The sequence below is a fragment of the Myxocyprinus asiaticus genome, chromosome 12 (assembly GCF_019703515.2).
Source record: "Myxocyprinus asiaticus isolate MX2 ecotype Aquarium Trade chromosome 12, UBuf_Myxa_2, whole genome shotgun sequence".
Classification (NCBI taxonomy): domain Eukaryota; kingdom Metazoa; phylum Chordata; class Actinopteri; order Cypriniformes; family Catostomidae; genus Myxocyprinus; species Myxocyprinus asiaticus.
In genome coordinates, this window is record NC_059355.1 from 13,724,206 (window position 1) to 13,738,578 (window position 14,373).

The 14,373-nt window shown below is 37.6% G+C and overlaps 1 protein-coding gene across 1 annotated transcript in view; it reads left to right on the forward strand.

Moving 5' to 3' along the window:
* The window catches only part of LOC127448685 (5'-AMP-activated protein kinase subunit gamma-1-like), a 23,402-nt gene continuing 9,029 nt past the window's right edge, over positions 1 to 14,373 (forward strand). The window contains exons 1-8 of the mRNA XM_051711410.1: positions 1 to 193; positions 5,176 to 5,227; positions 10,588 to 10,688; positions 10,780 to 10,861; positions 13,790 to 13,848; positions 13,950 to 13,995; positions 14,087 to 14,141; positions 14,238 to 14,364. Coding sequence (XP_051567370.1) covers positions 185 to 193; positions 5,176 to 5,227; positions 10,588 to 10,688; positions 10,780 to 10,861; positions 13,790 to 13,848; positions 13,950 to 13,995; positions 14,087 to 14,141; positions 14,238 to 14,364 — 531 coding nt within the window. The 5' untranslated portion in view covers positions 1 to 184. The remainder of the gene's footprint in view (positions 194 to 5,175; positions 5,228 to 10,587; positions 10,689 to 10,779; positions 10,862 to 13,789; positions 13,849 to 13,949; positions 13,996 to 14,086; positions 14,142 to 14,237; positions 14,365 to 14,373) is intronic.

The following is a 14,373-nucleotide window of genomic DNA, read 5'->3' on the forward strand; positions in this document are numbered from 1 at the left end:
GCACCGGAATGCGTCTTCCTCATCCTTAAAGGAGTCTGTTAGCGAACCAAAGTACAACATAATTTCTCTGTTCAGAGACTGGATTAAATCATTATTTCTGTTCCAGAGACCGAATTAAATTACACTTGTGCTTTCGGAGACCAAATTAAACTTAATTTGTGTCTTGAGAGGCTGTGAATGGACCATGGAGTGTGTGAGTATTCTCAGTTTAATGACTGCAGGAGACAGAACCGAGCTGACTGAACTCAGCGACTAACAAGTTTATTCATTGGCGTATTTGTGTTTTATTGTGTTATAATATTTAAATAACCAATATCGTTTAATATGTTGAGATACAACGCGAAGTGTTATTGATATGGTTGCTGTGTCATGTAGGATTTCTTAATCAAATGAAGCCAGTAATGCTGTGAGTCGAATGCGCCTGCTGCTGCGTTAGTTTACAGCTTTTTCGCTAGTCCTAAATTATTTGACTGCTGTTACAGTAGCATCAGTCGCTTTAGTTAACCGTTGTTATTATAGTACTACATCAATTTAATTCAGTACCGTTAGTTTGCCTCTGTTAATCTAGTACTCTAATACTTTCTCTTTACTCTATTAGTTTACTGCTGTTATGCTAGTTTTGCAATACTTAGCTGCTGTTACCCACATTTTGCTACAGTTTACTGTTGGTCTTAACATTATGTTCCAGCTAATTGTCTTGTTGCTGAAATGGAACACCGATGTGACGCCTTTAAGGTTTCTCAGTTATTGTAAAGATACTTAAACGTAGAAACTTCATGGTCTGTAGACTCTCACCATTACTGGTTGTGTTTATATAGTGTGTAAAAGTCTTCTAAAGCTTTCCTGACCTGTAAGATAGCCATGTACCATGTAGGGATGGGAATCATTAGGAATTTAACGATTCCGGTTCCAGGAACGATTCCAGTCATTCTTTTAGTACCAAACCCCCCCCCCCCCCCCCCTTTTATTTATTTATTTATTTATTTATTTTTTTAATTATTATTATTTGGAAATGAGAAATGCAATTCTTATTGCATTTACTACACTCTGCTGTCTGTTACAAAATGATGAGATCATTTCAGATTTATACAGAGCAGATAAAACAAATCAGAAATACATTTAATACAGTTATCGTAAAAGGTGTGTTTGCAGACTTATTAGAGACATAATTACAATCCAATAATAGATCATAACTATATTTTAAATAAACAAATCTAAACTAACAAGAAATGTAATGGCATATTTCATTAATTAATTTATTCTTTTATAAAATTCCACTTATTACAACAAAACTCATGTATCTTTATTTATACATTGTCATATGAACATTCAGTCAGTAACTGCACTGCTTGATTTAATAGAGACACAGGTCATCATTAAATAAACGGTAACAGTTCCAGAGACAGTTTGACTGTTATGTAGCCTAATGTAGTACTTCAGGCATGTGAGACTTCAACAGGTCTTATTTAATTTTGAGTTGGACATTCATAACTTGCACATCAGTATAAGAATACTTGTACAATTGAAGTCAGAAGTTTACATACAATTAGGTTGAAGTCATTAAAACTCATTTTTTAACCACTCCACAGATTTAATATTAGCAAACTATAGTTTTGGCAAGTCGTTTAGGACATTTACTTTGTGCATAACACAAGTAATTTTTCCAACAACTGTTTACAGACAGATTGTTTCACTTTTAATTGACTATATCACTATTCCAGTGGGTCAAAAGTGTAACATACACTTAAGTTAACTGTGCCTTTAATGAAAATGATGTTAAGCCTTTAGCCAATTAGCTTCTGATAGAAGGTGTACCTGTGGATGTATTTTAAGGCCTACCTTCAAACTCAGTGCCTCTTTGCTTGACATCAAGGGAAAATCAAAAGAAATCAGCCAAGACCTCAGAAAAAAAATGTGGACTGCCACAAGTCTAGTTCATCCTTGGTAGCAATTTCCAAATGCCTGAAGGTACCTCGTTCATCTGTACCAACAATAGTACGCAAGTATAAACACCATGGGATGCAGCCATCATACTGCTCAGGAAGAAGACACATTCTGTCTCCTAGAGATGAACTTAGTTTGGCGCTGTTACAACCCAGATGGGAATAAAGATCTAGGGATATGTGGGGAGGTAACACTTAAAGTATTAAGATCTGCGTATATTAGGGTACACACTCTATATGACAGTCAGTTAACCATGGCAAGAAAAAACAAATAACTTACAATAAAAAATGTAAACAGTAAGGAAAATATTTATTTTCCCATCCAGAACTATATACAATAATAATGAAAATCAAAGAGAATATTTCTATATGCAACTATTTTTACAATAATAAAAAAAAAAAAAACAGTCACCAATTTAGCAACATAAACGATCCAAAATCGGAGGGAAGACGAGAGCGTGAATGTTGCCAAAGAAAAGAACCAAACAAAACCCTTCTAGCTAAGATACTCTTTTTGAAATCTAAACTGACTACTGAAATAAAAAGGTGAAAAATAAAAGCATCTTCAGCGTTAGCTAATGCCTTAGCTAAGCTACTCTAACTGTAACAAAATCTACAGCGAGTGGCAAACATTCCTAATCCGAGTGTGTCTAATACATTAGTCAGAAACTCCTACGTGGTGTACCATGTATGTCACATGACCTACTTACCTTGTCTCTCCTTCCCAGGCTATTACATACAACACTGTCGAGTTGGTAATGAGAGCAGTACAGGTATCCAATGTACACACACACAGACACACTCAAGTCACGTTTATCTCCAAGTATCAAATCACTCGTTACATTAACCAAGTTCACAAACAGCATGAACCACATAACCAAAACAGTCAAACACACAAGATTAGTGAACAAACACAAGAGAGCATGTGACACAATGCAAACAAGACTGTGAGCACGAAGCTCCATCTGGGGAAAATTATGTCGCCTTTATCTACCACAGATGGAATCGGATTGGCTGAGACAAACCGGAAATGAAGTCAGCGGATAATGAGTGAAAGGAATGTGAAAAGTGCAAATCAATCCCAGAACAACAGCAAAGGACCTTGTGAAGATGCTGGAGGAAAGAGGTAGACAAGTATCTATATCCACAGTAAAACAAGTCCTATATTGACATAACCTGAAAGGCTGCTCAGCAAGGAAGAAGCCACTGCTCCAAAACTGCCATAAAAAAGCCAGAGTACAGTTTGCAAGTGCACATGGAGACAAAGATCTTACTTTTTGGAGAAATGTCCTCTGGTCTAATGAAACAAAAATGTAACTGTTTGGCCATAATGACCATTGTTATGTTTGGAGGAAAAAGAGTGAGGCTTGCAAGCCGAAGAACACCATCCCAACCGTGAAGCATGGGGGTGGCAGCATCATGTTGTGGGGGTGCTTTGCTGCAGGAGGGACTGGTGCACTTCACAAAATAGATGGCATCATGAGGAAGGAAAATGATGTGGATATATTGAAGCAACATCTCAAGACATCAGCCAGAAAGTTAAAGCTCGGTTGCAAATGGGTCTTCCAAATGGACAATGACCCCAAGCATACCTCCAGAGTTGTGTCAAAATGGCTTAAGGACAGCAAAGTCAAGGTATTGGAGTGGCCATCACAAAGCCCTGACCTCAATCTGATAGAAAATTTGTGGGCAGAACTTAAAAAGCATGTGTGAGCAAGGAGGCCTAAAACAGTGTTTCCCAACCTTTTTTCTGCCACGGCACACTTTTTACAATTAAAAACTGGTCCAACTGAAAGAAAATTAGTTTTCTTTCACAGTTTCTTTTTATCAGGATCTTGATGATTAAAATACAGTCATCTGAAGACAAACAAAGCCTTTTTCTACAATCAGTGGGCATTAGAAAATATTTTACACAGAAGGCAAGTTCCATTGTGTCCATAGATTTAACTGTGGCATTTGCAATAAGATCATAGTAAACAAAAGTATAAGTAAAACCATGATTAGCAGTAACCATAAAACAAGTTATGGCATTTTTCGTAAGAAATTAAATTGTATTCTCTCACTACTATATTGATCTAAGTTCATGGTAAATATTTTTTTTAAATATCTGTGTGGATTGATTCCTTACAATTTCTGTCTGTTCATTGTGCAGATTTCTCCTTTATTCCTTTTCAATGCTGTTTAGAATGTTGGGGCCATTTAAAAATGTAATCATCGACACATTATTGGCTTTCATAGAGGTTTTAAATGAATAATCAATGCCGAATTCGTGACTCAGCCCGTGCTTCTCGCAGCTCTGTTTATGATGATCTGAGGCTGAGCGCTTGAGACCGGTCCACGTGTAAATGCATGTCTCCACGCTGATCGGTCCATTGAGCACCGCTGACCGATCTGGGTAAAGCTGTTTCCTTTCACATTTGGAACGTTTGCCATTTGATATTTCTCATACGGAACAAAAAACGACAGAGCACAATCAGAGAGTCAGCCAACTTTATAGTCGCACCAATACAACCTCTTACAAAGTTTAATTTGCAATTAGGAAATTTAAATTAGGAATTTAATTTGCTGTTAGGAAAAATGGTTGAAAAATTAGTCTCAGTCCGGAGCCCTGATTTATTTTGTGGAATTTGATAATTTTCCATCTCATACCTGACAATCTTTCACGGCAGTGGTTGGGAAACACTGGCCTAAAAAAACAGAAACAGTTACACCAGTTTTGTCTGGAGTAATGGGCCAAAATTCCAGCAACTTATTGTGTGAAGTTTGTGCAAGGCTACCCAAAACATTTGACCCAAATTAAATAATTTAAAGGCAATGCTACCAAATACTAACAAAGTGTATTTAAACTTCTGACCCACTGGGAATGTGATGAAAGAAATAAAAGCTGAAATAAATAATTCTCTACTATTATTCTGACATTTCAGATTCTTAAAGTAGTGATCCTAACTGACCTAAGACAGGGAATGTTTTCTACGATTAAATGTCAGGAATTGTGAAAAATTGAGTTTAAACGTATTTGGCTAAGTGTATGTAAACTTCTGACTTCAATTGTATGTATTGTATAGCCTTCGACAGGTATAAAAACAGAGGTTTATCAAAAGTCAGCTCAAAGTGTTTGTCATTGGTAACATTCACGAGGGAGATTCATCAGGAGAAGAATCACATTTATAAGAAATTGATTATTGAATGTTTGCTCAACTTCTCTCAAAGACTTCCAACATCTGTTTTTCAGGTTCCTGCTGTTCTAGATGAATTGGATGGTAAAAAAGAGGCACCCATAGAGGGTAAGAATGTGAATAAATATGTGAAAAAATTAAATCACTTGCAGCTCATGTGAGTTTCGCAGGCAGAGTAGTGCAGGGGTTTGGCCTATGGCTGGGTGTTTTTTCTGATTCGAATTTGCGTTTTGACTTTTTTTTATTATTTTATTTTTTTATCAAGATTTTGCAAAAAAAGTTAGATTGGTGGATTTACAACATAAGGCTGAATAAGGAAGAGAAAAAGATTTCATAGCGCTTGTCTCAGTGCCGCTCACGATCTGATCAGCTGCACGTGTGTGGCGCGCTCCAAATGAACATGACAGGTTAACAACACAGAGACTGATATTGAAGACAGCGGTAATATTCCCAGTACGATTGTACACAGTGTGATTGTAGCTCAGCTTCGTCCATCATGCAAGTATACACCGGCTTAAGACCATAACTGGCCTCGGCATGCGCATGTTGATGAATGGTCTCGTTTCTTTTCTTTTTACTAGTGGTGCACCGATCAGGAAATTTGAGGCTGATACCAATCTCCAATTTTTTTTTACTAAGGGCATACTCTCACTAGGCCCGGTTGCCGTGTACTGTGCCCAAGCACGATTGAACCCCACTTCCCCGCTGGCCTGCACTCAAGTTGCACTTAACGTTCCTGGCCTGAGCACGCTTACGTCATTACGATGTGATTTTTTTTGTTTTGAAGAAAACAGGAAGAAAAGTGCTCTCGCACAGCACAATTGAGTCCATCATTCTAATGTTGCTTGCTTTGTGGCTTATTTGGAGTCGTTTGGCAGTTAGCGATCACACGATGCGTACGATGCCTGAGCCAACTGAACCCTGCCCAAGCCCACCTCTTCAAGCGGACCAAGGCACGGTTCGGAGTGATCACACTAGTCAAACGATCTGGACTTTGGGGGTCAAACGTGCTCTGGCATGGGCAGGGTTGGGGGTAACGGAATACATGTAACAGGAATACGTATTTAAAATACAAAATGTAAGTAACTGTTACATTCAAAAAGTATTTTGATTACTGAAGTGATTACTTTGCATTTTATTGTCATTTGTTTCATTTAATATTTAGTCTTTTCAGATGGAAAACATTTATACATATAAGTCAGGGGTCGGGAACCTGTGGCTCTTTGTTAAAAATCAAGTGGCTTTCTGGGTGTCTCACCATTCACCAACACATGATCATTTAAAACTTTCTAGAGATAATTTTCCAACAGAAAGTGTGGGTGCAATTGCACAGCTTGAAGTCAATGACACTGTTTTGATTTCCTTTCTTCCGAATTTGTCATACAGCCTACTTCTGGTGAACAAGGTTTGAAATGAACACCTGCCAAATGCGGATTTTTCATGAACAGAATTTTACTGATGTATTAGCCACTGTGGAAGGCGACCAGTAAGACTTCTCAGAGTGATATATTACAAGAAATTAGACACAAAGACGCACTTTTGATGAAACGTGATTCTATTTTGAAGAACAGACGAAAGAAAAGCCGCCGATGCACGTCTGATTTTATATGCAGCGAGCTCTGCTGTTCACTAGTGCGATGAAAGCGCTTTTCCAAGACATGCACACGCATAGAGTTGTGGGCCTCGTTTCCCAATAACTATTGATTTTAGCTGTTAAGAGCATTTTCTACGAGCGATTTTATGAACGTTCGTTATTTTTTTTATGTGCACCCACCTGTAAAATGCGACAAGGCTCAGTCCAGTTCGCGAGCTCCTTGTCCAAATGTATTTCATGCGTGAGTAATTTTGCTCATATACCCATAACAGGTGGGTGACCTGTAAGACGTCTCGGAGTGACACATGAGTCACAAAGACGCGCTTGAAGAAACGCACTTTATTATATTTTTAAGAACAGACAAAAGAAAAGCCGTCAATGCTCGTGTCTGATTCACTGTTTTTCTCGTGGAACAAGCGCATGTAAATAGTTATCACTCCTTACATTCATTCGTTTCATTCATCTGAAAACTGTTTGCAAGAATAATGTAATCTATGAGAATGCAGCAAATGATCTCTGATCATCTCGTGAGGTACTATGAGTTTCGCTTTATTTCCATGGAGCAGTTCGCTCTTACACATTGTGAACGCAACTCTGCAGGTTCAGTAATATATACAGGTATCTTTGTATTAAAGAAACAAAGACGAAAGTGATTAAATCATAAAGTAATACAAGATGCGTTCACCTTGAACCTAAAATTGAGTTCTATTTTATTTTCTTTAGGCAGCATTAACTGTATTACCAAAACGCAATTATTAAAACACATTCGATAAGAACACACATTTGGCAGCATTATTTTGGGAACACAAGGGAATTTTTTAGGCTTATTTATTATGATGATTTTTTTAATTATCTTTACATTTATAATTGTCTTTAGTTCTTCATTTGTAGCTATTAGTAATTTTTCACCTGTTACTGCATACTGATACTTGCGTGATGGCAAATGGGGCTGTTGGAGATGGTAAATGTTTGGATTTGGGGAGGTGGTTATATATAAGATTTTTTTTTAATCACTTCATTATTTTAATTGCTTTGTTCGTTTCGTTTAAAGTGCAGTTTGAATTTAGAAATGTCTTTTAAGTTTTTCGTGTTTCAATAAATTAATTGAATTTTTAAAGCAAAATCAATGAAGCAAAAATATTTACCAACCTTGGGGGTTGACCATATAATCGGATATCGCGGTATTTTGAATGCGATTATCATTAAAATATTTTTTACATATCGCCCAGCCCAAAAGGGAAGTTACATTTTTCATGAACAATTGTAATATGGAGTCATTTTATGGAGACCCGCACAAACACGTGTACTTAATTCCATATTGCAATGTTACCTATTAATTTTTGCATATTTGTTTGTTTTTGAGTAGTCTATGGGCAATATAAACATTTTATTTTATTGAAAAATGTTGTTTTTGAAAATAGTAAATTATTCGTTTGTGGTATGGCTCTTTCGAAAAAATATATCAACCAAAAATTACAAAATTGGCTCCTTAGTGAAAAAAGGTTCCCGACCCCTGATATAAATGATGTGATCCAAAGTGCATTTGAACAGCGGTGAAACACTTTCTTATGATGTGTTACATTCCTACGAGCAGACAGAGAAGTATGTTTGAAGTATGGAGCAGAAGAAATAGAAATAAACCTTGTGTAAATTGTCAGCTTTACGCTAAGCTAAAATGCTATTTCTAGCCATTTTACATGCACGATCATATTTTTTATCAAAAAATTCACGTTGGATCATAATTTCTTTTTTCTAGTAAGACCTTTGATATTAGGGCAAAAATCGTATTCTTGATGATAATTTTTTTTTATTGTTTTCCTGTAAAAATATAAAAAAATCCAGATCAGTTTGATTTATCTTGTTTCAGAAACAACACTGCATAAGATATTTAGGTTTTTCAGATAATGTATTTTTAATGTGTATTTTGTCTTACAGAGTTTTTATTGTCAAAACAAGTGAAAAAATCTACCAGTGCTGAAGAAGTAATCCAAAGTACTAAGAATACGTTACTGACCTTGAGTAATCTAATTAGACATTTTGACATATAAGAAAAAATAGATCGTGTCAAAAATAAATGATAAAGACCACATTCCAACATTAGTGCGACAATAAAAACCCGAACATCCCCCAGAACCAAACAAACAGAAAAACAGTGCCAACTGGCATCCGTCCCACCAAACACGAACAGTCCATGCACACCTACGAGAACCCCCGCAAGAACTTTGCCATCGGATTGCTGAAGTCCGGTGTTTCTATACAGATTTTGTGAGACAGAATTACACAACAAAAGATAATCTATAAAACAAACGGATATATACAGAATAAGCACAAAGAGCGTGTAGCTTCATCCATAAAACTGTCCTGAAGGTGTGACACTCAACAAAATAAACTCTAGCCACTAGGCAGAACCAGTACAAAAAGAGCGCGCAGAATCCTCAAACAGTCAAGCGAATGTTCGGTGAGCCGGTCCACTCGGCTGCAACTTGAGTACAACAAGATGACTTACTCCATTGACTTTATGAAGGACATCGCTTGCTGTGGGCATGTGAATGTTTTACGGCCATCCTTAGCATCTATTCTCAATTTGGCGAGGAATATCATTGCAAAAGTGACCTTCTGTTGGCATAAAAGTTTCTTGCATTCCCTGAATTGATCATGTTTCTCTCTTGTCGAATTCGCAAAGTCTGGGAACAAGAAAATGCTGTGGTTCTTCCAAGAAAGCCGTCCTTTACTCGCCTCGCGTAACACAAGATCTTTATCGGATGATCTCAGAAATTTGGCCAGAATTGATTGGGGCCTGTCTCCCTCCGCGGATCGCCGAGCAGGAACCCTGTGAGCTCGCTCGATTTCCAGCCTATGGCCTGCTATGTCGAACAGATTCGGAAAGAGTCCATCCAGGAATTTCACTGTATCCTGTCCCTCTGCTCCATCAGGGATTCCAACGATACGGACGTTTTTCCACCGGCTACGGTTCTCCATGTCCTCCAACTTCTCCCAGACATGCTCCAAATCCACCTTAGTCGCTAGCAGATTAGCAGATAGTTGCCTCTCCGATGACTCCAGGTAATCGATCCTTTTCTCGACATCCCCCACTCTTGTAACCACATCAGTGAACTTCACCTCCATGGCAGTGATCGATCGACGTATCACAGCAAGATCCTTCAAGTCAGCAACGACCTTTGTCAGCATTGCCGACATGTTCAGCATCTCTCGCCGCATTTCCCGCACCTGTTCAGAGGCGTCAGCTTGAGCACGTAAGTGTCTTTTAATGTCTCCAGAGCCCGAGGATTTTGAATTCTTTGACATATTGTCCTCCTACAACAGTTATGGAACATAGTGTATCGAATCTCACCAGGTTATGTCATAAAAAGTATTAACTAGCAAAGTGCGCAGAGCTTGCCGTTCACATGTCCGATCCTTGCATGACGTCACGTGACTCGGGTTTATTCGATTTTAATTTAATTTTACATTTGCACTGTTGATAACTTCCCCATTTGGTGCATTTGTAAATTTTTCTTGCACACCTTTATTTCCTATAATCAAAAGATTTCTCTAACCAGGTTGCCATGCATTCTAATAAAGAACATATAATTTGAATCATGTTGGAGTACATTGAAACTGGTTGAAAGTTGGACTAATCGTGAATCATCCATTAATTTGATAAAAACCTACATTTGTTTTTTTTTGCCATATCGCCCAGCCCTAGTTTGGCCTCCCTGTTTTCAATGAAATCGGAGACTACAGTGACAACAGAAATATGATACTTGTTTTCTGGTTTGTGTTTTTAATGCTTGTGTATGACCTAATGGTTTTAATAAAGTATTTAAGGAATAAAAAGAGTTTAATGATCTCTCTCTCACTTCTTTCAAACCAGACCCCAAGTATAATGTGTACACGCGCTTCATGAAATCCCACCGCTGTTATGATCTAGTGCCCACCAGTTCCAAGCTTGTGGTCTTTGACACTTCGCTACAGGTGGGTGTTCACAAGAAAATACATCTGAAAAATGTATGTCTTGTCAGTTGTGTCAGCATTCATGACATTGTTGCTTATTTTGTGTTTGTAGGTGAAGAAGGCATTCTTTGCTCTAGTGTCAAATGGGGTGAGAGCAGCCCCTCTCTGGGACAGCAAGAAGCAATGCTTTGTTGGTAAGAAATCTGTGTTTTGCAATTTCTAATGTGTCCAAACCGTGTCTGTGCTGTGTTGTGATTGTGTGCTGCTTGCATTAATGGAGTAGTTATCCAGAAATGGGAATACTGTCATAATTTACCAATTTACCCTCATGTCGTTCCAAACTCATATGACTTTATTATGCCGAACACAAAAAGAGATGGGAGATGTTTTAAAGAGCACCTATTATACACCGGCTTAAGACCATAACTGGCCTCGGCATGCGCATGTTGATGAATGGTCTCGTTTCTTTTCTTTTTACTAGTGGTGCACCGATCAGGAAATTTGAGGCTGATACCAATCTCCAATTTTTTTTTTTACACTAAGGGCATACTCTCACTAGGCCCGGTTGCCGTGTACTGTGCCCAAGCACGATTGAACCCCACTCCCCACTTCCCCGCTGGCCTTACTCTTGTAACCACATCAGTGAACTTCGCCTCCATGGCAGTGATCGATCGACGTATCACAGCAAGATCCTTCAAGTCAGCAACGACCTTTGTCAGCATTGCCGACATGTTCAGCATCTCTCGCCGCATTTCCCGCACCTCTCCGACTAAATCGACTCCCAGGCTTGTGGCAAAGAGCACCCATTATGGTTTTTCAAATATTACCTTTCATGTAGTGTGTTATATAGCTGTTTGTGAATGTAAAAAATTCTGCAAAGTTTCAAAAATCAAAGTGCACGACAAAAGGAGTTATTGACACCCAAAAGAAAGAACCGATTCTGAACACCTGAAACGAGTCGTTAGTAATTCCAGACTTACTTCCTGTACTAACCTTCGTAATTTGGTAACAAAAAACCCGCCTCTGGTCTGTTTACATGTACAGCCAGTGCACGCTGTTAGCTGTTAGCCTCTGCTAACCAGCTAACTCACGTTATTGTCAAACTACATATAAACTTACCACTGAGAAACGTCCTGTTCTCGTTGTGCTTGTGATGGTGGTTTGGGTTGATCTTCCGATGTATCACTATTTGCCCGAAAAAAATGAAACAAGTGTTTGATACTGAAGGAAACTGCTGCATCACACATTTCTTCGCCTAATTCCTGTTGTGGATGTCACATTCTCTGAATGAAGACCTTTTTAACAACTATGTATAATTACTACATATACATGCACAGCTAATCCAGGTACAAGGAAAACATTATTAAAGTTACATAAATACTTTTCTCAGTTGTTTCCAAGTCTTCACTGAATTATAGTTAGATATGATGCATTAATACAGATTTGATGCTGCCGGGTTTTGACTCAGAATCAGATCTGTAAATAAAATTATACTTAGCTGTTAATTAACTGCTTGTTATGATTTCTATGCCGATTAATCTACCACACAGGAAAAAAATTAATTGCTTATTTTCGCTTATTTTGGTGAGGCAAGTGGCTTATTTTGGGTGTGTTTTTCCAGACCATGTTGCTTGTTTCTCACGTGGTCTGGCAACACTGCAATAGGTATTTCACCCGCACCTTAAAATAGAGTAGTCATTTTTAAAAGAACGTTATTAACCATTCTTTTATTTTGTTCTAACTGGTAAACTTATGGAAAGGAGGCTGTGGGACTTTGGAACAAAAAAATACAGTTTTTGCTCAGAACGAACTGAAATGAAAAACATTTCGTTTTTAGTCCCTGGTGAATATTGACTGACTTTAAAGCCTTAAAAAACAGACCCAAAAGGAACATAAAAGTAGTCCATGCGACTCATCTGTCATATTTAGGGCTGTTGATTTAATTCGTTAATTCAGTTCGATTAATTATATAAAAAAATAACGCCTTAAAGCTGATGTAATTTCTGCGACGTTAGTGCCAACGAACATAATTGCAAAAATGTTTTTAAAACAGCTTTCTGAATACGCCCCTTGTCTTCTGTAGTTTGAACTGTCAGATAGTCCCGCCTTCAACTCATGCATTTGGTTGATTAACGTTGTTGGGGCAGGTCTAAGCAGGTCGTTCTCAACAAGCAGGAATTTTATAGTTCCACAGAGACAAAGCGTTTATCGTTTTTGATAAACCTCTGAATGACATGTAGTTGTCTCTGCATATTAAGCTGGGATAGAAGCAAGTTTTTAACACTAAAAAAGTTACCTACTTCAGCTTATAAAAAATAAATAATAATCATATCCCCGGACCGTAATAAGAAATATTCCTACTGTAGCATCGGAGCAATTCAAGCTTGAAGTACGACATGTTTTCAGCAGGGGGCAGTAAGCGAAACTCCATCTGAATAGACAATGTGCAGCAGTACAGAGAACAAACCACTAGTGACAGCACAAGATGAGAACGCGTTCTTGCATTCACAGTTGAACAGAGTGCAATTCCGAATGCAGGGATCTCGAGGTGTGTTTTTATATGTTTCAAACTACTTTTAACTTGACACAGCAACCAAAAACCGCAGTGTTTATGACGCGATGCAACCAAATTGAGATGCTCTAAAAACGTCCGTCTGAGACTTATTCAGACAGATTGACAAATTCAGTTGCGAAATGGATTGCTGTGGATTGTAGGCCAATGATAGGCTTATCTTCAATAATATGGAAATAAACAATATATTGCCTTCTAAATCCACTTTTTGTATTATCTTATCAATGCTTTACTCATGTGCCACAATAATTATATGCATTTTAATTATCTGAATTATTATTTTTATAAAATATATTATATTTATAATTATTTCATCATTATATATTGAATTGTTGTTATTTGAGGGCTTTTCTCAGCAAGTATTTATATATGTGATTAATTGGATTAATTAATTGTCATTTGATTAACATTTTTAATAATCAAGTCTACTAAAGTAGAAAATCTGGACATCCATTGCTTGTTCATGAGTGCCTCGAAAGAAGCTTGTTTCTCAATGGTGTTTACACGAGATGTCATTGTTTTTGTCATTGACTTATATTTTCTATTGTAGGGATGCTGACCATCACAGATTTCATCAATATACTTCACCGCTATTACAAGTCTCCTCTGGTAAAAAGCTCTTGCCCCTGCCCATGATAAGAACGTTTTCACCTGTTGAATCTGTTCAGTCAGCTTATCTTGAGGAATATTTCATTTTTTTTCTGTCTTAGGTCCAGATATATGAGTTAGAAGAGCACAAAATAGAGACATGGAGAGGTAGGAGTTGCTTTTATAAGTGTATTTTATAAGGGTTTGATAAATGCCGACCCGGTTAACTGATAATTATCTGTTTTTGTTTGTCTGAAAGAGGTCTACTTGCAAGATTCCTTCAAGCCTCTCGTGAGCATATCGCCGAACGCCAGGTAAGAGTTTCAGCTCTGCAGTTTGCTAGCTACTATTTTAGAATCCTCTGAGAGATGTCATATTTGAAATATTTGTTTGTTTTTTCTCTCTCTCAGTCTATATGATGCAGTTTCATCTCTACTGAAGCATAAGATCCACAGATTACCTGTGATTGATCCACTAACAGGAAACACACTCTACATTCTCACACACAAGAGGATCCTCAAATTCCTTAAACTCTTTGTAAGTGTA